General features: G+C 40.5%; 1 protein-coding gene and 1 long non-coding RNA gene across 3 annotated transcripts; one reads left to right on the plus strand and one right to left on the minus strand.

Annotated features, from left to right (window-relative positions):
* Positions 1 to 10,133: 10,133 nt before the first annotated feature.
* Positions 10,134 to 16,982, minus strand: LOC146688991 (kelch-like protein 10). Its single transcript, XM_085436365.1, has 5 exons — positions 16,762 to 16,982; positions 14,640 to 15,123; positions 13,043 to 13,657; positions 11,978 to 12,127; positions 10,134 to 10,578 (listed from the first exon to the last, which is right to left on the minus strand). Exons 1-5 carry the CDS (start codon positions 16,911 to 16,913, stop codon positions 10,216 to 10,218), a joined length of 1,764 nt encoding a protein of 587 aa, XP_085292491.1. The 5' UTR covers positions 16,914 to 16,982; the 3' UTR covers positions 10,134 to 10,215.
* Positions 16,983 to 17,045: 63 nt separating this feature from the next.
* Positions 17,046 to 19,234, plus strand: LOC146688992 (uncharacterized). 2 transcript variants are annotated; one of them, XR_014915942.1, is made up of 4 exons: positions 17,046 to 18,204; positions 18,505 to 18,558; positions 18,660 to 19,008; positions 19,108 to 19,234. It is a non-coding gene; the product is annotated as an uncharacterized LOC146688992 (long non-coding RNA). The 2 variants fall into 2 exon arrangements; XR_014915941.1 differs by having other exon boundaries at positions 17,046 to 18,558.
* Positions 19,235 to 21,139: the final 1,905 nt, after the last annotated feature.

The following is a 21,139-nucleotide window of genomic DNA, read 5'->3' on the forward strand; positions in this document are numbered from 1 at the left end:
TTGTCTTTTGTCTTAAATATTTGATGACATTTTTCATATACTTTCGTGACTTCTTGTAACCCATTACCATTTTGCAGATAGTATGATATATCATAGTATCGCAGAGCAGTTTGCCTCCTCCATCCAGCTTAGAGTATGAGTCCTGAGAGACAGGGCACCACTAAGGAGGGCCAGGGGGGGCCACTGGCCACCCCTCAAAATTTGAGGGTCGCCCCGGTAAGATTGTCTTATGTTGGTAATAATTCTAATAAACGTGAGCACAAGAGAGAGGAAGGCACCCTGCAATGAGTTGAAACATTAACTTGTTATTTATTCCTGATTATACAATTTTTGTCATTCGGATTGTGTCACTTTGCATGTTCCTCACAATTTCCAGGCGTCACCCCCTCCCCTCTGCTGCACCCCTGCACTCTTCTGTTTTTGGTGTGCCAACCCAATATTTTTAGTGACCCCCCATATGGCCACCCCATTAAAAAAAATCTGGAGGCTGCCCTGCTGAGAGAGACATCTTACTTCAATAAAAGTAACAACTAAACGATTAAAGTAAAATAACAAATTAAAAATTAAAATTAAACTTTAACACTGCAGATTAGTCTTCACAAGTGATCCCTACTATTTTAACGTATCAAATACAGCACCTTCACCAAAGCTGGAATGTCGCTGTCTAAAGAGAGTCTAATTATACTGCGAATGTCACATCAGCACCAATTCACCCATCAGTCAAATGTGAAGCAACACTGGGGCTGATTTATGTGAAATTGTAACTCAGACCACTGGTTGAAAGAACATTACAAATGACACACTTTGTAATTATCAAGGATTTATTTTTACATTGGTGACAGAATTATTTTATTATGTATTTATTTTGTAACTTGTCAGATCAGATCAGTTTTATGTTGCCGTTTTAGGTGAATGGAAAGAATAAGGTGATGTTATATTTTATAGAATCAATAATCAACTTCCAAAGGATGAAAATTAAATAAAAGAAAACATTTAACAGATTTGAACATGACAGCAGATATCCAAAGGGGGGCTACCATCATATCTGCCCTCTAACCTCTGTATCTGTAGATAACCTACAAAGGGGCACCAGATATAGTGAATCAGTGATTGATTACCTCTGTGAAATAGTGACTGTATCTCTAAAGGGACAGCTGAAAATATTTCAGAAGTCTTTTGGCACCATTTTACCTGATAATACATACATTTTTCTATTTCCTCTCTGCCTACTCTTGAGAACTACTCGTGGTACACTATTAACTATTTATTCAAATTTCATCAGTTCAAAAGACTCAGAACAAAATAATTTCCACATATTTGGAAAAGCAGTTTTCCAGATGAAATACATAACATACAGTGCAGATTAGGACTGTATACCAATAATGTTTCTATAGCCATTTAAATATATGACTTTCAAAGCTCAACGTTAGTGGAGTAAAGGTAGTGCTACTTTGGAAAGAACCATTTCAATTTGTGGCTTTCCATTTTCCTCCACAAGATGGCATCGTCCCTTCTTAAATACTACACGATTATTCCCAGTTGTTGCCCAGTAATACCAGTACTTAGATATTGTGATGCAAAGAGCCGTATGCGTTTTGGGATCAGCCCCTCTTGAGGGATTGTTGCTGATTCGCTTACGTTTCTTGATGAATTGATTTGCTATATTTTGTAACTTAAAAACCGTCAGATTTAGTTTCAATCAAAAAGTGTAACGTGAGGTGACAAATACAACAAACAAACAACAACGCAGAACAAAAACTCACGTATAAAGTTAAGTGGTTTTAGGTTTTAGTTCAGTCTTTATTTTGAAGACGGAAGTCTTTTATTTTGAAAGGAAGACGATTTCGCCAGAAAGTAGCAGACGAAACATGAAAGTTAGGGAGACCAGGTGGAAACGTACATTTAATTAAGTTATTAATTCTATTTTTCTTAAAAAAAAAATAAAGTCTACAATGTGAACAAGGTATATACAACTTTAGAGTTGGCTAATGACTATTTGTGGGTTGATTTTGTTTCACCTTTTATGTCCAGGTTTAAACCAATGACTATAGAAAACAGTTTTCTACAGTCATTGGTTTAAACTTAATTTGAAAAGGCGCCCGGTTGATTAGCATGTAAATTATCAGGATGTCTAAGCCGGAATGCTAACTAGCTACTGCGTTCGAAAGTTTTGTATCCGTTTAAATATTTTACTTTTAATTTTGCTTACCTTTGCTCTTGAAAATAAATACATCGCAAATGGTGCTAACTGTACCACCTGCAAGTGACTCAGTAATCAAGTCTGCAACCCAATGGCCATAATTAGATTTAACTTACACTCAAAACCCCGAAAAGTCTCGTGTAACCTAAACGTTTGATGATATTTTAATCGGGGGTTTATTTAGATCATAATTTAAAAGAAATGACGGTGCAGAGAAACAGAAACGCCTCTAGCCTTCACAGCGGATAACACGCACACGGGTACCTTTTCTGACAGAGCAGGACACCCTTTAAGTCCTGCTCCTCCACCCTCCAAAGACAGTGCTGCCGGAGGGCTTTTCCAGCCAATTAGCACCACCTTGATTTGCATTTGCCCCGCCTGGTCCTGCCACAGCATCAGAAGGTAACTGTAAGGTAGCCAACGAAGCGCCACTTTTACATGCCTTTTAATTGGCACTAGAGAAATAAAACGAAGACGCGTACTGTAGTTCAATTTTTCGTTGTCTGCTGCGGTCCTGACAGATACTCCGGGGTCGGGGCTTTTCTCTGACTGTAGTAACTGAAATGGATGATACCATCTGCCCGCTAAGACTACACCGTCCCAAAACCAGGGTGCTGTAATCAGTACTCTGGCAGTGGGGGTCTCCTATCAGCTTTGCATTACATCCCCAGCAGATGTGCAGGCTGCAGGCAGCAGCCCGTCTGTGTCGCTCTGCAACTCTCTCAAGGTAAGACTGGTGTATGGGCACTTTTACCTTTAGGATTATTTGTTGCAAAAAAGCGAGAGAAATACGGTAAAGCTCCGGAGAGTCTTAACCATTTAAATCCCTTCTAATCGCTGCACTGAACTAGTGTGCATGTTTGAACTGCTAGGAGTTAAGACTTTGTGTGCTTGGAGGTGAAAGTGAAGCAGAACTGTTTTGCACTCACTTCTTTAACTTCTTTTACTGTTTTTCTAAATTGGCTTTTTAATGTAACTATTAAGTTACAATTATTGCAGGACACATTCAAGTTACATGGCATAAAAACTTCCTCACAAATATCCCTCAAACACTGGATGGTTTTGTTTTTTTAATAACATGCTGAGGACATTTTGCTGTATTTAGCAAGAAAGATGAAACTGCAGAACTGCTAAATTCCACACAAGTAATAACTAGCTGTAAATTATCCTGGGTACATATCTGCAGTCATGTTTTATAGGCTAGAAATCTGTTGGCTCAGAGCTCATGAAAGCATTTCAGAGATTCAACCAGGGGTGTAAAATTAAACCCAACACACACCTTTAAGCGTGAAACAACTCTTTATGATATTAATTTAAATCACATATCAATTGTTGTCAGTCAAGCTGTTATAAGTATTGTCTTTGAGGGAAAGAGTGCAGTGTAGGTGATCCTTTACTGGAAATTGTGTACTTTTATGGGCTTAAATTACACTAAGTATTTTCCTCTTTCCCTTGAGGGTTGTAAAGATGCTTGTATTTAAATACTCTAATAAATCAGTGTAAATTTGCATCCCATAAAACGCTGAAATCATCTTGGGAGAAGAGAATGAAAACTTTGAATGAAATGTAACTTTTGGAGGCAAAAATCCAAACCAAATGAAAGTTGCTGGTATTGTGGTGCAGTGTGATAGTAACTTTTCTCTTTGGACCAGGAGGACAGTGAAAGTCTTTCAGCGTTTCGTACAAATAAGATGTTTGCTGTTGTGTGGCTACTTAGCTGCAAGCCTGGCCTTGCTCGATATGCAGGTGTGTGTGATAACTTGATGACGTTGTTAAATTCACATATCCCCTTGGGCAGTGGTTTAGCGTCGGCACACATATACGCGTTCACAAAATCCTGGCAGCTGCCAAGCAGATTTAATTCTGTTTCTTTGAGACGGGACTGTAGAGCAAATGGATAGAAATGCATAGATGATGGTAGGGAGGACAGCTGGAAATGAAAAGGATGCACAAACATGACGTGAGGAGGATGAGGAAAACACAGATGATGAAAGAAAATGAAGAGAGGGGAAGTAGATGGAAAACAAGAAGTTTTTCTAAAAGAAAATAAAGTGAAAGGGGAGAGACTCAAAAGTATTTTTGCAGACTAAGAGGAGAACAAGCAACAAGAAAGCTTTTTTGATTTTGTCCTACTATGGTAACTCATTGACTTCTCCTCATCTGTTATATTTCTTCTGCTTCTATAGTTACTGTAACCTACAGATAAACATGTTTTGAAGGCGGCTTCAGACTTGTTCTTAAGGCGAGCACCCGACCACAGGGAGAAAATGATATTCCACATCATTCACATATTTATTTTCACACCTCTGAAGAGGTCGGGGAGTTTTTTGACTAACTATAATGTTGCCTGCATTTCAGTGCACAGTTCAAGTTTCAGTGAACACATTCAAAGCGAGTAAATTGGTGTTTATGGTGCTCACATTATAGATGTATGGTTTTTCTACTTTGTTTTTGATGTGCTGCAGACATTTATGCCAGGTAAGCCCTGCAAAGCCCAAGTATTGCAAATGTACCCTGCATTGAGCTGCAGTGATGCAAAGCAATGCTGGCAAGCAGCTGAGATCAGTAATGAAAAGATGCATGCGTGGTGTGTAATTTGAAATGGGGGAATCAGTTCTGTTAGATGGCTGGATCTGCCATCTGTGATAATTTCCAGTTGCAAATGACTGCATGTTTGAGTTTACAATAAATGCTGAAAGCTGGGAGCTGCCTGGGTCCAACTGTTTGTCTTCCAGTAACGCATTACCATAACTAAGGGTAGGTGTTTTACAAATAGCACACCATATAGAAACAATAGAAAAAATAAGGTTTTCTTTTCCTTTTTATAATAGCAAAAGTTTGTTTTAATACCTCATTATTATGATTATGTCTCTTGCTATGTATTGCTTCTATAAGTGGCCCCACCCTTTTTAAAAAAAACTAAAATTCCCCCAGTTGTTTTTGCATTTTTCCAGCTAATAGCACAGTAGCATAAAGAGTATGACATTTGAAAAATGTGCAAAGCTGAAATTGGTGGATGCATTTCAGCAGACAAACGTGAAGAAACCTTACCTGCCACCTGGAATGTTGGCCTTTTGTTCTATGTGAGGGGAAAGCATCTTCTCTCTGCCCAGTGCCCTTCATTTAAAATAATCAAACACTTTGCTGCGATGCTGAGTAACAGGAGCTGGAATTGCATTGGTGGTGATGCTGATGTTATTTTTGCAGCTTAATTCAATTGGTTGCATTGTGTCAGTCTAATGTGATTGGCAAAATGGATGCCCTTGGAGTATAAAAGGCAGCCAATACAGGCTTTAGACAGTGGCTGGGGGGGAAAGGGAAATTGTCCTCTAATGCTGTCTTGGCTTCTCTGGCCTTTGAATTTGTTGTTTGCCATAGCTGCTTTGGTATTCGGTAAGTATCTATCAAATAGCCTGGCCTCTTTAGATCATACAGCAAGGGAGTCTATTTATATGCTATAATAAAAATGCATGCTGTGACAGTGCCCCAGAGAAATGTGGTCATGGGAAACAGCTGAGGTCAAACCAACAGGAAGTGGAGAGGAGAGGAAGAAGAACTCTCAAGGGACAGAGTGTAGTTTTCTTGATGGTGAACTTGTTGACTGGTTCTACTGGAAATTCCAGTATGATTCTTTACTGCTCACTTTATTTGTACTCATGTGCTGGTTTCTTCTGAGCTTTTATGTTCTGGCAGCTCTATTGGGAATATGCTAGCAGATCCCATTCTTTGTATATTAAAGAAAAATGTAGAAAAGACATCCCAGAAATTTCTGATGAGACCTTTCTCTTTGCCCAGTTGTTGTCATCTCTATCGAACTGCCTTATGAAGGCAAGAAGGGCATGCAATATATGACGTTTTTCCCCAACTTATCCAACTCCCTTAAACCTCCACCACAGTTTTCAGATTTGTTCCTAGATTTTGGGATCATCTGGAAAGACTCTGTTATCTTCCAGCAGCCATGTGGAGCCTTGTAAAATCTTTATGAGATAAACCACTCGCAATATCTGGGAGAAGCCTCAACACTTTAAAATGATATACAGCTGTTCAATAGTCTACGCTACTCAGTTGTTACACGAAGCATCTGGCTGAAAGATGCAGTGAAAAGGTCTTGATATCAGTAGTAGACAGGGTGTGGCCAACACTGGTTCACTAGCATCCTTGTACTGCACAAGCTCAGTTAACCCAGTCATTAAATTTCCAAGACTGGATGGCACATTTTTATAGTAACCACGTAACTTCGACCTTTCTCGATCTGTTAACAAGCGAAAGTGAAATGGACAGTTTGTGAACCTCACTTAGATCAATTTCTGTTTGTTCTTGCGAGTTGCTTCACATAAGGCATGCTAGAAGAGTAGATTAAAATTGAGAACAAATTTAAAAAGCTTATGCTAGTGATCTCATAATGCGGTTTTAGAAAAAAAACTCTCAACGAGTTTTAAGCCTCTGGATTGTCTGCTAATGTATCATAAACTGGATGACTGGACCAGTTACCTGTGACCAAAGTGTAATAAGGTGTGTGAGTCAGAATATGTGTGTATTTATGTATTTAGTGTTTAAAACGTGGCGTCCCAGTACTCATTACTCATTTTTGTTAAACCTTAGAAAATGTCAGTTTTACCATAAAACCTTACAAAAACATTACATTAACTACACATCTGTGTAAAGGACGACCAAAACAACAGCACTGTGGCCAGTATTAGTGGCTTTCATTAGAATAAACAAGCGTACTATAGAAGGTTGGGTTATGGTTCAAAGATTTGGTAGGTCTCTACTTCAAAGGTCATGTAAGTTAATAACACAGCGAGTGTGGAAGTGTGGCAGGGTGTGTGTTAAGACAGTGTAATGACAGCAGCAGGATGAGAGGTGGAGATGACACATTGGAAGATAAGAGGTCACTTGTGGTCTCAGCCTTTTTATTATGCACTGCTTTCTGAAAATCTTGTGAATGCCATAACTCAAGATGGAAGTCATCTAGGATCTTCAAATACAGGGAGTTCAGAATTATTAGGCAAATGAGTATTTTGTCCACATCATCCTCTTCATGCATGTTGTCTTACTCCAAGCTGTATAGGCTCGAAAGCCTACTACCAATTAACACATACTGTGTGAAAAAGGTGACTGAAAAGGAAAAACTTAATGCATCATGGGAGTCCCCCAGCAGCCTATGCCTATTGCAGCATAACTAAGGGAGGATTCAGGGTCACCTGGTCCAGCCCTAACTATGTGCTTTACCAAAAAGGAAAGTTTTAAATCTAATCTTAAAAGTAGAGATAGTGTCTGTCTCCTGAATCCAAACTGGAAGCTGGTTCCAGAGAAGAGGTGCCTGAAAACTGAAGGCTCTCCCTCCCATTCTACTTTTTCATAGCAATGGCTATGAAAACAGGAATTGCAATGAGCAATGTGTGAGCTAGCATCGCAGTTTTGGTATAAACTTTAATGCACCATTTATTAAAGTTTACAGTGCCTCTAAGCATCACAAGTATATGCATCAATACGTGTAATGTTATCATAGACCAACACAGAGGTCACAGGGAGTCCTAAAATAAATAATATACAGGACTAATAGCAGGTTGTATGTGACAAGCCTGGTTTGATGCAGATGTAGAGGATTGTATGAAAACATCATCCTAAAATGAAAAAAATTATAATGGAATGAGTTTGATTTAGAGTGTTTATAAAATGAAGGGGAGGAGCAGGAACAATCCAGCATCAGAATAAAGATTACACCACCATGGATGGAAGATGTTTCTATGAACAGCTTTGCACATCACTGTCTACACGTTTACCTCCATAAGGTGTTGTGTTACTGGTGTTAGAATAGAATTAGAATTCAACTTTATTGTCATTGCACATGCACAGGTACAGGGCAACGAAATGCAGTTTGCATCCATCCAGAAGTGCTTTAGTGATATAGATATATTACAATATATATTAGCAATAATATAGATATGTAAGTATATTACAGAAATGGGTCTATTATGGTATGTTATAATGTACATGGTATGAAGTATGTTGTGAATATTCTAACTATAGGTATGTACAGGCTGTAGTGAGTACAAGCTATGTACAGGCTATGAACAGGATATAAATATGAAAAACTATACAGAATATGAAATAACTTTACAGAAATCTGAGATATACAGCTAAACAGAAATGGGAACTATGCAAGTTGTAAACAGTTGTAGGGTTAAAAATTATCGTATGTACAGAATGATTATTTACACAGAGCTATACAGTAGTGCAGTTAAGATAAGTGAGGGTGTGGATAATTTCTACAGAGGCTATATAAAGTGCTAGTGGTTGTGAGTGGTGGTTCAGTCCATGTTATTATTGTGTGTTTGAGGGTACAGTTGTCCATTGTGTGTGTGTGTGTGTGTGTGTGTGTGTGTGTGTGTGTGTGTGTGTGTGTGTGTGTGTTCAGTCCATGAGTTAACGTGGGTCAGATGTCAGGAGGCAGAGTTCAGGAGTCTGACAGCTGTGGGGAAGAAGCTGTTCCAGTACCTGGTGGTCTTAGTCCGGAGGCTCCTGTAGCGCCTCCCAGAGGGCAGGAGGGTGAAGAGTCCATGTGATGGGTGACTGGGGTCTCTGATGATTTTCCCAGCCCTTTTCAGACACCGCTTCCTGTAGATGTCTTTTATGGCAGGAAGTGGTGCTCTGGCGATGCGCTGGGCAGTTTTCACGACCCTCTGTAACGCCTTCCGGTCCGAGGCAGAGCAGTTCCCGTACCAGACTGTTATACAGTTGGTCAGGATGCTCTCGATGGTGCAACAATAGAAGTTCACCAGGATGTCTGAGGACAGGTGGTTCTTCCTCAGAGTCCTCAAGAAGAAGAGGCGCTGGTGAGCCTTCTTGACCAGCTTGGAGCAGTTGGTCGTCCAGGTGAGATCCTCGGAGATGTGGACTCCCAGGAACTTGAAGCTGCTCACACGCTCCACAGCCGTCCCCTTAATGTGGATGGGTGGATGTGGGTCAGCATTCCTCCTGTAGTCCACGATGAGCTCCTTGGTCTTCTCGATGTTAAGCAGCAGGTTGTTTGTGTCGCACCACTCAGCCAGACGATCCACCTCCTCCCTGTAGGCGGCCTCATCGTTGTCACTGATGAGGCCAATCACCGTGGTGTCATCTGCAAACTTAATGATGGTGTTGGAACCATCAGCAGGTCTGCAGTCGTGGGTGAAGAGGGAGTAGAGGAAAGGGCTCATCACACAGCCTTGTGGTACACTGGTGTTGCTTCATACTTCATGTTGTGCAGGTTGGGGGATCAGATGTCCCTCTATAAGGGGGACTGCACAGCATTTTTATGCTTTCCCCCCTCTCCCACATCTTGAACCAATGTCCCACATTTTACAGGCTCTGCAGGACATCCACCTTTCTAAACACTGGATTTTCCTCAGTACATATAAAGTTGGTGCTTTTATCATGAACAAATATATCATTCTACGCAATATAGTGGAAAATACCACAAAGCAGATAACAGATATACTGAGAAATAGAGTTATTTTTCAGTTTCACATAAGAGAAAAAATGGTGTGAAGCGACACAGTATATTTGTGTGATATTTGGCTAAAGATTCATAAATTGTCAGCTAGTGCTCCAAAAAGACCTATGGATACATCCTTACTCAAACCTATAGACTGTTACCAGACAGAACCGCAGCTGAAATAACAAGGGGGAGTGAAAACTTCCCTTTATTCTTATTGTGTTTACCTAGCAAGAGTTGAAAAGTCCGACATGCGGCTTATTGTGATCTAGTCACCCTGTGTGCATGTCTGGTGTGGCTACTCAGCAGCCATACATTACAGGGAATGAAAAAATCTTTTCAATTTGTTATTGTTGCAATTGCATTCTCTTAATAAAACCCAGTATCTACAGTGCAGACTCTCCTACTGAAAGTTTTTGAGATACCTACAAAAAATGTCCAGTTCACCAGCAGTTTAATGCTCTAAAGATTTATTTCAGTCCTTCATGTTGGAGTCTCAGATGTTAACACATGGCAGCACTGCACTTTAAAGATGTTACGTGGAGTCTGCTGACTCCATTGCTTCTTCTGGCACATTTGCAAGTGGCAGGACGTCACGAGGAAAGGTGTACTCAGTCATGTTGCAAAGTCCGGACACCACACAGCAGCTCAAGGCGCTGCGGAAAATCTCCATGTTGCACGCCTCATACCACTCATTGGTTAAAGCGTCGTAGTACTCAATGTTCGAAGTGGTGGTGAAGCCGTTGAAACCCCCGACGACAAAGAGGCGATCGTCAATTACCTCAATGCCAAAGTTGCTGCGGGGGGTCAGCATAGAGGACACGAGGTTCCACGTATTGGAATGTGGGTTGTAAGCCTCAGCGGTGTGCAGACAGTTGTTTCCATCGAAGCCACCAACCTAAAAGTAAATACGTGGGTCAAATGATTGAATGTAAGTGTAACCAGCTTCACCGTACCCCTGTAAGAAAATGTACCTGCTATATGTCTTTAGCTGTTTTTGCACAGATACTCCAGAAAATGACTGAAGAATTAAGTTGCAATACTGTCCAAAGTTAATATGTAGCAGATACAAGGAGATTGTTTACCTTAGGTGTGATCTGACTACTGGAAATACTCTGATTGGTTTAGGGTTTTACCTGGATAAAGCGAACAGCTACCTGACATATTCTCATGCTGTTATATGGAGTTTACACATAAAAGTTGTTTAAAAAAGGCCCATTAACGTCCCAGTATTTGCATCCTCACAGGCCCACATTTGTTGGGAATGTCTAGAAAAGATCAGGGTGCAGTGGTGTGTGAAAATGACTTCTGAATTAAAAGGAGAAAGTAAAATAAAGTAGAAGCCAGCTGTTGTGGAAGTCTGTATGAGACCTTTTTTCACTCAAGCCTCAACTACAGCTATTAAAGCACTGTTGTCTATCACACCACGCTATTATCAACAAAGATGAATAGCCCTCGACAAAAAGTATTTGTGTTTTCAGTATAAATGTCTTCACAGCTCTTTTGCCTTTAGTCCAAAAAGGAACATTGAGTTCCAGTCCTTTCTTCCTATAACAGATTAAAGTAGCCCTGACAGGCCTTGGGGCCTAAAAGCCTGATCAAAGACCCTGAGGTCAGCACCAGGGTAAGGTCACTGCATTCTGCTGATAATAACTTTTCCTTTATTTGAATAGAGACTTAGTCTGAATAGAAAATAAATACTAAACGGTAGCTAGCTAAATAAAGAAAGAAGTGTGTCTCAGAAGGTGAGACTAAAATCTTTGCTTTTTACCAAAGGGTGCAGCTGCAAAACAACTAAATAAGTGGTTTTAAGGCAAATAGCAAGATAAAATTTACAGCTAAAATGCCTACCGTCCCCAGAGGATGAGTTCTAATCACTTGGCTTATTCCCTCATTTTTCTAAAGGTGTTGCAGGATGAGTTTGAAATTGTCTCTAACATATGTCCTCTATGGAACGATGAGGATGACAATGTTGGTTTTGAACAAGTATTTCTGTTGTACTGAGTGAAATGTGAAATCATGAGTGAAATCATTAAAGACACAACATTTTGGTAATGGGGAACATGAAAAGAAAAATGAGGCAGAAACATCATTAATCGGTTAAATTAATACATAGAATGAGTAAGAATGCCTTCTCTGAACCTGTGGTCAGGATAGGAATCTGATCATTGATAAATACAAAACAAAGTTAGCAAAATTCTGTGTCAGCCAAATCTGTGTTAAGCCTTGCTGATCAAAGAACATTACAGATTTGATTTGTATGTTACGTGAGTGTCAGCACTACTTTGTGGTCTTACTGCAAAGACATGATCCGCATATGCAATGACACCTATCCCGCTGCGGCGGCTGTTCATGGGACTGATCATCGTCCACTGGTTGCTCTCTGGGTTGTAATATTCAGCTGTCTGCAGAAACTCGTTGCCATTGAATCCACCACAAATGTAAATCTGAAAACAAAAAAGGGACATTAAATATCTTTACATTTCTTAGATTTCAGTTGGAAACAATGTTACCTGTAAGTGAAATGTTTCCACATCATTTGTGAAGTAAGACCGATACTCAGTACCCAAGTGTCCAACTGAACAAAACAAATGTGTAATAACAAATGTGTGTGTTTTACAATTACCTGTCATAAAAACATGTTTATGCACCCAACTTTTACCTGAGTATGTGGGACTTCTTTCAGTCAGAAAGCCAGAAATGAATCAAACATAACATTCAATCAATAAGGCTAATTTTTCTGTTCAGGAATGCAGATAAATAATTGTAATCTGGGATCTTAATATAATAAAATAATGATGTGTTTTACTATTTTTGTAATATCTGTTATATTTTAGTTGACAAGTCAACTCAACTAAAGTACTGTACATAAATGCAAAGATGCACTTGTGATCAGTTAGAAACAAAATAGATATATATTAGTATATTTTTCAACTTTTTAAACTATACTTTTAAATTTGAAAACATGAACACAGAAACCAGTTTGTGACCTATCTTGCGCCTCGCTTCACTGTAAAAATGTGTATTCCCTGACTGGTTGGCAAGTGGTTGCTGGAGGTTGATGGCTGTCACTACCGTGAAATTGTAACCAGGAAGGTGTTGCACCACAAGCCTCCTTGTGTTTCCTTTGGTCGTAAGCAGACTGTTGAGGTTTGCATGGAGTACTCTGACTTGTCTGCAAATACTCACAAACTATTTGCTGTAGAAATCTGTAGAGTCTTTCATACAATCACTGCCTAACCAGCTGAGGAGTACACATTTTTCCCTAGCAACTGGTTGTTACCAAAGGTTGCTGACAGGTCTCTAGGCCTGTGTGCCTGAGACCCTACTCTATTTCTCTGCTACTCTTTTACTTCACCCACCCGGTTGTTAAGTGTTGTGCAGCTGGCGTCGCTCCTCTGTTCGTGCATCAGTGCAATAAGACTCCACTGGTTGATTTCAGGTTGATAGCGCTCTGCACTGCTGAGTTGTACATGCCCGTCGAAGCCTCCCAGGGCATAGATGAACCCATTCAACACAGTCACACTCACATAGCAGCGGCAGGAGTGCATGGGCCCCACCTCCTTACAGGAGCGAGTGGTCAGGTCAAACCTACAGACGCTGGTGAAATGCTCCACCCTGTCGAAGCCACCAATGAAGTAGACGTACCCGTTGAGGAAGGCGGCTCCATGATAAGCACGAGGAAACTCGAGGTTGTTCGTTACGTTGACCCAGCGGTTAGCCCTGCAATCGTAGGCCTCGATGCCGTTAGTTGGATTACCACCACTCCACCCCCCAATGGCCAGCAGGATGGAATGAGGCAGGCGGGGACGAACAAGAGGGTGACACAAGCCAGACATGAAGGGTCTGCTTCCTAGACCATGTATGTCTAAGATGGCATTACTTATCATGGACAGGCACTCAGAATTGGCCCCCACCAGCTCACTAGACAGCACATTGTCCTTTAGGTAGTCTGACGTCATCAATCCCAGTCGGACCTACAGAGAGATGACAGAAGAGAATATGACTTAGAGCAGGGGTGCTCAATACGTCGATCGCGATCGACCAGTCGATCGCAAAGGTAGTATTGGTAGATCGCATGGCATTAAAAAAATAGATGCCAGCCTATCATCCATCCCGTCACTTGATTGATACAGGGAAGCCAGTCAGATGACATCAGATTTTTTCTGACGCTTAGGTCGCTGCGCATGCGCAAACAGTGGCGCGAAGTGTAGTAAAACTGACAAGCTAGTCAGCGAGTTAACTCCAATTTTTAGCTCTCGGTTTTTTCTCTTAAACCTGGCCGTCAGCAGCTACTGTCCGGACTATGCATCCCAGGCTGATTCAATTCAGTGCAAGTCATCAGAGTAAACTCAGGTAATGACAAAAGATTTACATAGTTAATTGTGTTGTGAAATATTGGATATTGCGGTTATGCATGTATATACATTGTAGATATAAAGAATCCTCAATATATTTATAAATAAGTATATGTTTTGGATTTTTGTAGTGGGTAGATCATTTTGACTTGGTCATTTTATAAGTAGCTCACATGCGGAAAAAGTGTGAGCACCCCTGACTTAGAGAATAGAAAAAACACTGAATTTCAACTACATCAGTTTTAGTAAACTCAAGCTTCTTTAGGATAATGCTCCTAATGTTGTTTAATTTTCTTATTGATAGCAAGAGAGCGACCAAAGTCAGACACCATTAGCCTTTTCGTCAGCAGGGACAGTTTTTAGTCATAGCCCTAGCAACTATACTTAATAAATATAATTTATTCTATAGTATGTGTGTAGAGCTCTGATACGGTTTTAATGCTCTTGAAGAGAATTTCTTAAATGTGGTTTGGCTACAGCTGAAAAGAGCAACATCTTGAGATATTAAAGCATCCTTACACCCAGATGGAACGACTCAATCTATGACTTAAATGCTGAAGATTTAAGTCCAAACTAAATGTAGTAATGAAAGTTTATAGACCTTGGGCAACAGAGCGGTGAGGTGTTGTTTCCGTTCTGCAGGTACATGGCTAATCCACTTTGTAAGCGCTTCATACACAGTGGTCTCCAACTGCACATTGAGGTCGTCTCTATCAAGGATGTCAGCAAGTTCCTCCACAGTTAGCTGCAGGAACTCCTCCTCAAGAACAACCTGCTTAAAGTTATTGATGATGTAGTGGTAGGCCTTGGCGCGTAGTTCGGGTGATAAGCATACTTTTGTGAACTGCCAAATGCCAACGCAGTTCTCTGGGCACAGTTGCTCCCCGAGGAAGTCAGAGCAGAGTTTCACAATGTCCATTGCATTGAGTTGATCAGCTGCCATGAGAAGTTCCACTACATTTTCCTCCGTTATGGAAACTGAGCCGGTGTATGCAAAGTTAATGATGAGTTCCATCATCTCAGGAGACAAGCCAGGTATGTTGAAGACCTGTTTGTCTGGGTTGCTCCAGCGGATGAAAAGAGCCCTGAGGGTAGAGATGGAGACAGAGTAGAGAATATTAAACGGTGTGGAGGCAACAAGATAATAAACTATGTCATGCACAAGTAAGATAAATATATAAAATCTGTTGACAGGAATGGAAATGATTTCCTAATTACATGTGTTACTATGTGATTACTGTGATAGTCTTGTAATGTCTAGTCCATATTGCCATAGAGTATATAACTCCAAAACAGAGTTTGTACATGTTTAGTGCGCTTGATTGTTGGGTTTTCAATGTCTTTATTACATTGGCACCATGTTTATGAAGCTTTTGCCAAACACAATGCAGTCCCACACCACGACAGAGCCTCCACCGTGTTTTAAAGTTAACTCTAGACACTCACTGTTGTACCTCTGTGACAAATATTGAAATCAACTCCATAAGGCCAGTTTGCCCTGATCTTTAGTCTAGTTATTGCATAATTTGGCATACCTCAGTCTGTTTCCTTTCCTTATGGAAGTTCCAGTGCATGTTGCTTAATTACAGTCTCTGTTTCCCTTCCACAACCATTTCTTTTCTTTTTTTTTCTTAACATTTATTTATTGGTTTTAACAGGTTTTACATGAACCATGAAACCATTTCTGATGAGGTTTCATGATAAGTAGATGGATTAAATGGTCTTGTGTCATGAATTTGCTGCATTCTTTCTTTTTTCTTAAGGACATGACTTTCAGATACTGTTCATTTGCTGTAGAACATTACTTTTTTTTAATACGTGCTACTCCTTGTTTTGCCTCTGTCAGTGTGCCCCGGGCAGCTGTGGCTACAACGTAGCTTGCCATTGCCAGTGTGTGAATGTGTGTGTGAATAGGTGAATGACTGAATGTAGTGTAAAGCGCTTTGGGGTCCTTAGGGACTGAGTAAAGCGCTATACAAATGCAGACCATTTACCATTTGTCTTTAAAATTGATTCTTCACCCTAAGTATGCGTTATGTGTAGAAACAATAATGGTTCATCCTTTGAGTTTTAGTGTCCTTTTTATGCTTGAATGATTCATATATCAGCGTTAAATGGCTTAACAAACAAATAAACAAATGAACAAAAACAAAACCATTCCTCGGGTACAAGCACTGGACTAAAAAGGGTGAAAAATGTCCAAACGAAACCTTTACAAGTCTTCAAAAAAACACGTTGAGAACTATTGCTCAAGTGGACTTTTAAAAAATCATCTGTTTCAAAGCAAAATATAAAAAAATGAGAGGCAACTCAAAACTTTTGCTCAGTGTATAACTGTATAACAAAATTCAACATTTTTAGTATCAGGAAGTCTGGTGTGTCTTACTGTATCAAACAGTGGGGAAGATATTAATATAACTTAATAAAACACTTCAATTAGACTTCACACAATCACCAAGTGATTCACAGTGCTTTTTAAATGGCACATTTACTGAAGTGGAATCTGGAGCTCTGTGAAGGTAAAGATGAAATCTGCAAATGTTTGCATTATGTTTTGGGTGTATCTGTCAGTTGACCGTGACAAAGTCTTTCTATCACAAAAGTTTTATGATTCAACCCGTTCCTTTTTGTTGGCACTGTTTCACAGACTAAGTACATGAATTACATTTTTCACAGGTATAAACCAGTCAACTGTCCTTCACATTATCAGGTAAGCAACTCACCTGAAGTACGGCGTACGGTTACACAGGATGACCCTGTGGACCGGAAATTCAACATCCTCCACTTTGATGATTGCATCACAAAATTGCCCCTCCGAACGGAGTTCATTATACACTGAGCTCGACTTGTATGGCGGCTGGACTTCTTCACTCATCTTGAGTTTTGTGACTGTTTTTCTTAGTTTTTTGTCTGAAGTTTGTCTTGAAGTGTTCAGATCACAAAATCAAACCTAACTGTGGAATTTGGGGAATGGAGCCTATGACATCATCATGACTTGGCAACAGTTGCCCCATAGAATTGTTTTGAAATGTATATTTACATTGTTTTAATGAACCTTTTCATTGCATAAAAGCTTTGTTTTGATTTGATTTGGATTTAAGAAATTGCATATGAGCCTCACAGATAGCATTTGTATGTTTGCCTCACAGAGTTCAAATAGTAAAATAAGCACTTCAAAACACTCTTACGAATGGACTACAATATCATATTTAGCTCATATTCAACGTTAACCTCTCCATGAGGAACAGCGGAGGTCGAAGGCTCTCCTCCTTTGTCACCGAAGGCTACAGGAGACAAGCTATGCAGACAAACTAGTACAAAGATACCGGGTGAAGTATTTTGGTTTTTGATTGAATCACAGGTCTCCGGACCGTGCTCTCTCGGGCTCCGTGCTTATGTGTTTAAAAATCTCTTAAACCATATTAAAATTGTTTAGTTAAACTTGTGCTTTTGTAACGTTCAGTATGGCCGGAAATACAGGCTGCATGCCTTGGGGCAAAACTTTATTTCGATTTATATGCATTTGTAGATTTAGAATAAAACTCATACTCAGAAAAAAACTCTCGCGATCCCCGCAGCCCCCTTAACCTAATCCTTAGAAACATAAGCAGGGAAAACTCCTTAAAAACTCCTCCGCGATTTCCCCAAAAACCCTAGAATAACTTGTTAGCTACCCTCTATTCCCAAAAGCCTTATAATCCAAAACAGGGGGAAAACTCCTTAGTCTTTTTTCTTCAAAAACTTCCCTCTTACTAGCAACCTCTAAAATTCAACGCACAGTCTAAGTTCTACCTCGCTCTTAATCGCCGACCCTTCCAGAGCAGAGCACAATTTTTTCCTCCTTGTTCGTTCCCCGCTCTGCTCCTAAATGCGCTGCTTACATCGTTTGAAAATTTTCCGCCAGAGACCAACTCCCCCTCACTTCGCCCCCTGCCAATCACATAACAAATCGCACAGCTCCCTTCGCACCCCGGTTAGCCAATCGGCTCCAGGTCTGATTTTATGATCTCCCGCTGAGGTTAAGACTGCCGTCGAGCTCCCAGAAGACCTCTGACTTCAGACATATCAACAACTGGCGCCGCTCAGACTGCTTGCGAGCTCGCAACAGCCACGAAACCAGGGATCAACAACAACTGCCTTCGCGTGCCCTATGTGCATATCACTCGGTAAGTGTTAATCTTCCCCCTCTAACTACATTTTCGCATTTTCCTTTTTACCATTCTCTCAAAAGCTTTTTCATCTTCAAAAGCCATGCAAAATAGCTTCTGTAACACTTGGAATACACTTTTTAAAAATATAAATAAGCTCGCCTCTAACACTCAGAGCTAAAAAGTGCGTTTGTACACTAAACTTTAGCAGCGATCATGTCCTCATCAGGTACCTCATTTTTCTCACTCTTGTTCATATAATGTTTATATTTTACTGTTTTTCCCCGTTTGTAAATACTCGTTGTTATTTCTTTTCAGACTCTGAGATAAGCGAGCTCAACTCCTCTCTTTTTGGTTCTCTCGATCGAGTTGGTAGGTTTGGTTTGGTTCATTCTTGTTCTCCCTCTTAACAGCTAATTGTACAAGAAAAACAAAACATTTACCCTCTTTTTCATTTTTATCAAACTTTCTAGATATCTCAGACTTGGACAGCTTTATTTTTTTCGAGTTCGCCGAATTCTTCTCCACCAGTGCTTGAGCGATCCACAGGCAAGAACATCCGTCTCTCCACACACGACAGACAGCATCTGCTCTCTATGCTAGATCGCCCCGCTTCATCCGGCCCCAGTTCCATCCCCGTCGGAGCTTGTTCTCTCCCGCGACCCTCTGGGAAAAACTTGCGCCTGTCCGCCGGGGCCTGGCAAGACTCGCTCTCCGATCTCACTCCGGATGCTCCGGCCAATCGGAGCCCCAGAAACGCTTCTTCTTCTCCGCCATCAGACACACGAAATGCACCGCGCCTGCCTTTGAGACCCAATCACGGTCAGTCTCTCTAGGGTCTCGCTTTTTCTCATTTTATAAAAACTATCCCTTTTCTATTTAACTTTACTAACTGTTTGTATCTTACCCTCAAATTCTCAGGGCATCTCAGAAGGAGGAATAGCAGGACCGGTAGGATCGCAAGGACAACGAGGACAAGGCGAACACGCACACGAAGGCAGCTCGCTTCAATCGCTCTTCGCGCGGTATCTCTGTTCGCTGAATTAGTTCAGCTCATCTTATAAAAAGTTTGTGTTTTTTTTTTCATTTTGTTTTTTCAAACAAACTGTCTTTTGTGGTTTTTTGTTCTTTTAATATATTCCTGTTAAGCAATAATAATAAAAAATGGATAACCAGGAACAAGATATTACAGACCCATTTCTTGCTTTAGAAACAGCGTTAGCTAGGTTAAATGAAAATACACAGCTCAGGAGGGCGAAGCTGGAGCTGCCCGCACCAGGTACTTCTGCACCAAACAATCCATTTTCTATAAATTATCAAAAAGTCTGCTCTTCTCAAGTAAATCAATCTCCAGTTGGTTTTAACCCTTGTATGGTGTTCGGGTCTGTGAGACCCGTTTTCAGTTTTTTTTTTGAAAAGAAAAATTAAACAATTTATTTTTTCAACCTGAAATTCATTGGCTTTGGCTTATTTTCTGTGAAGAACATAAACTAATTTTCAATGACCTCATACTGTACCTCCCCCCACACATTTACATTACATACAAGGTGTTCGGGTCCACTGGACCCAGGTCTAATAAAAGTGTTGAAAGTGTAGGTCCTGTGTTCCCACACTCTGTCTTCCTCCTTTCTGGTGCTGCTGATAGTGTTTTCTTCCCCTCCTGCTCCCGCACAAAGTTGCAACATTGTTGAAAATTCAACTATCAACACGTCTGCTCTTACATTCCCACACATTTTACCCTCTTTCTTGAGGGATCCAAATTTTATTTTCTCATACCCTGTCCCACCTGCAAATTAGGGGCATAATACTATAAATAAGACGTTGCCAGTGTGGTTCCTTATCACAACTGATCAAGATGGCAAAAGATTATCTGCTGCGAGGGCCATCCAATTGATTTTGGAAGAGAGAGGGGCTTCGGATGATGATGTTGACAAAGAGGTTTCAGAATATTTCACATTTCTGAAAATTCAGAGTCTGACAGTGACTTTGAAGAAGAGGATGAGGTTGAGCACCATTTAGTAACAAAACGAAGACGAGTACTCCATCTGCAGCCAGCTCAGGACCAGAACAAGCCCACCAGACAGCAAGTGAAGAAATATGGATGTCAATAACTGGTGAAATTGAATGGTCTTCTTGCCCAAGAAATGAGCCACCCTGCAGAGCTGTTACTGTGATAAGCCAGGGCCAACACGGCTGACATTTACTCATGTGCAGGACATCAAGTCTTCATTTGAGCTTTTCATCCCAGATTCCATCCAGAAAATTATTCTGGATTGCAGTAATCTAGAAGGAAAGTGTGTTTTTGGAGAGAGGTGGAAGGAGATGGACCAAATTCATCTAAGAACCCCAAAGGCCTACTTTGGGGTTCTTATCCTTGCAGGAGTTTTCAGGTCCGAAGGGGAATCCACAGAATCCCTGTGGGATGCAGAAACCGGCAAGAACCTTTCCGTGCATCAATGTCTCTGGAAAACTTCCACAAAATTTCCAGGATTATCCGTTTTGATAACCGAGATGACAGACCAGCTCGACGGCAGAGAGACAAGCTAGCTGCCATCAGGACAGTGTGGGATAAGTGTGTGCACCACCTCCCCCTGTTTTACAACCCTGGGCCTAATGTCACCATTGATGAGCAGCTGATCCCATTTAGTTGTGAAACATATTGCTTCACGTGTAAATGTGTTGTGTCTTTCCACTCACTCCACTTGATTATAACTGATTTATTTTTTAATAACATTTTATAAAAACAAACAAACAAACGAGAAGCACATTAATTCATAAATGTGATCTAACAAAGGTAAAGGGAAAAAATTAACCATCTTTGCTGTTCATATGGCTTGTAATTGGGATGAAGTAAACATCTGTTGAGTAATTTAACATAAAATTGTTTGATAGTGTTAATTTGGAAAGCCAAAACTCTAGCGGGTCCACCAGACCCATGAACACTGGCTGAGTA

This window comes from Copadichromis virginalis, linkage group LG17 (genome assembly GCF_057382275.1).
Source record: "Copadichromis virginalis isolate Kocher_CV1m ecotype Utaka linkage group LG17, C_Virginalis_male_GT1.1, whole genome shotgun sequence".
Classification (NCBI taxonomy): Eukaryota; Metazoa; Chordata; class Actinopteri; order Cichliformes; family Cichlidae; genus Copadichromis; species Copadichromis virginalis.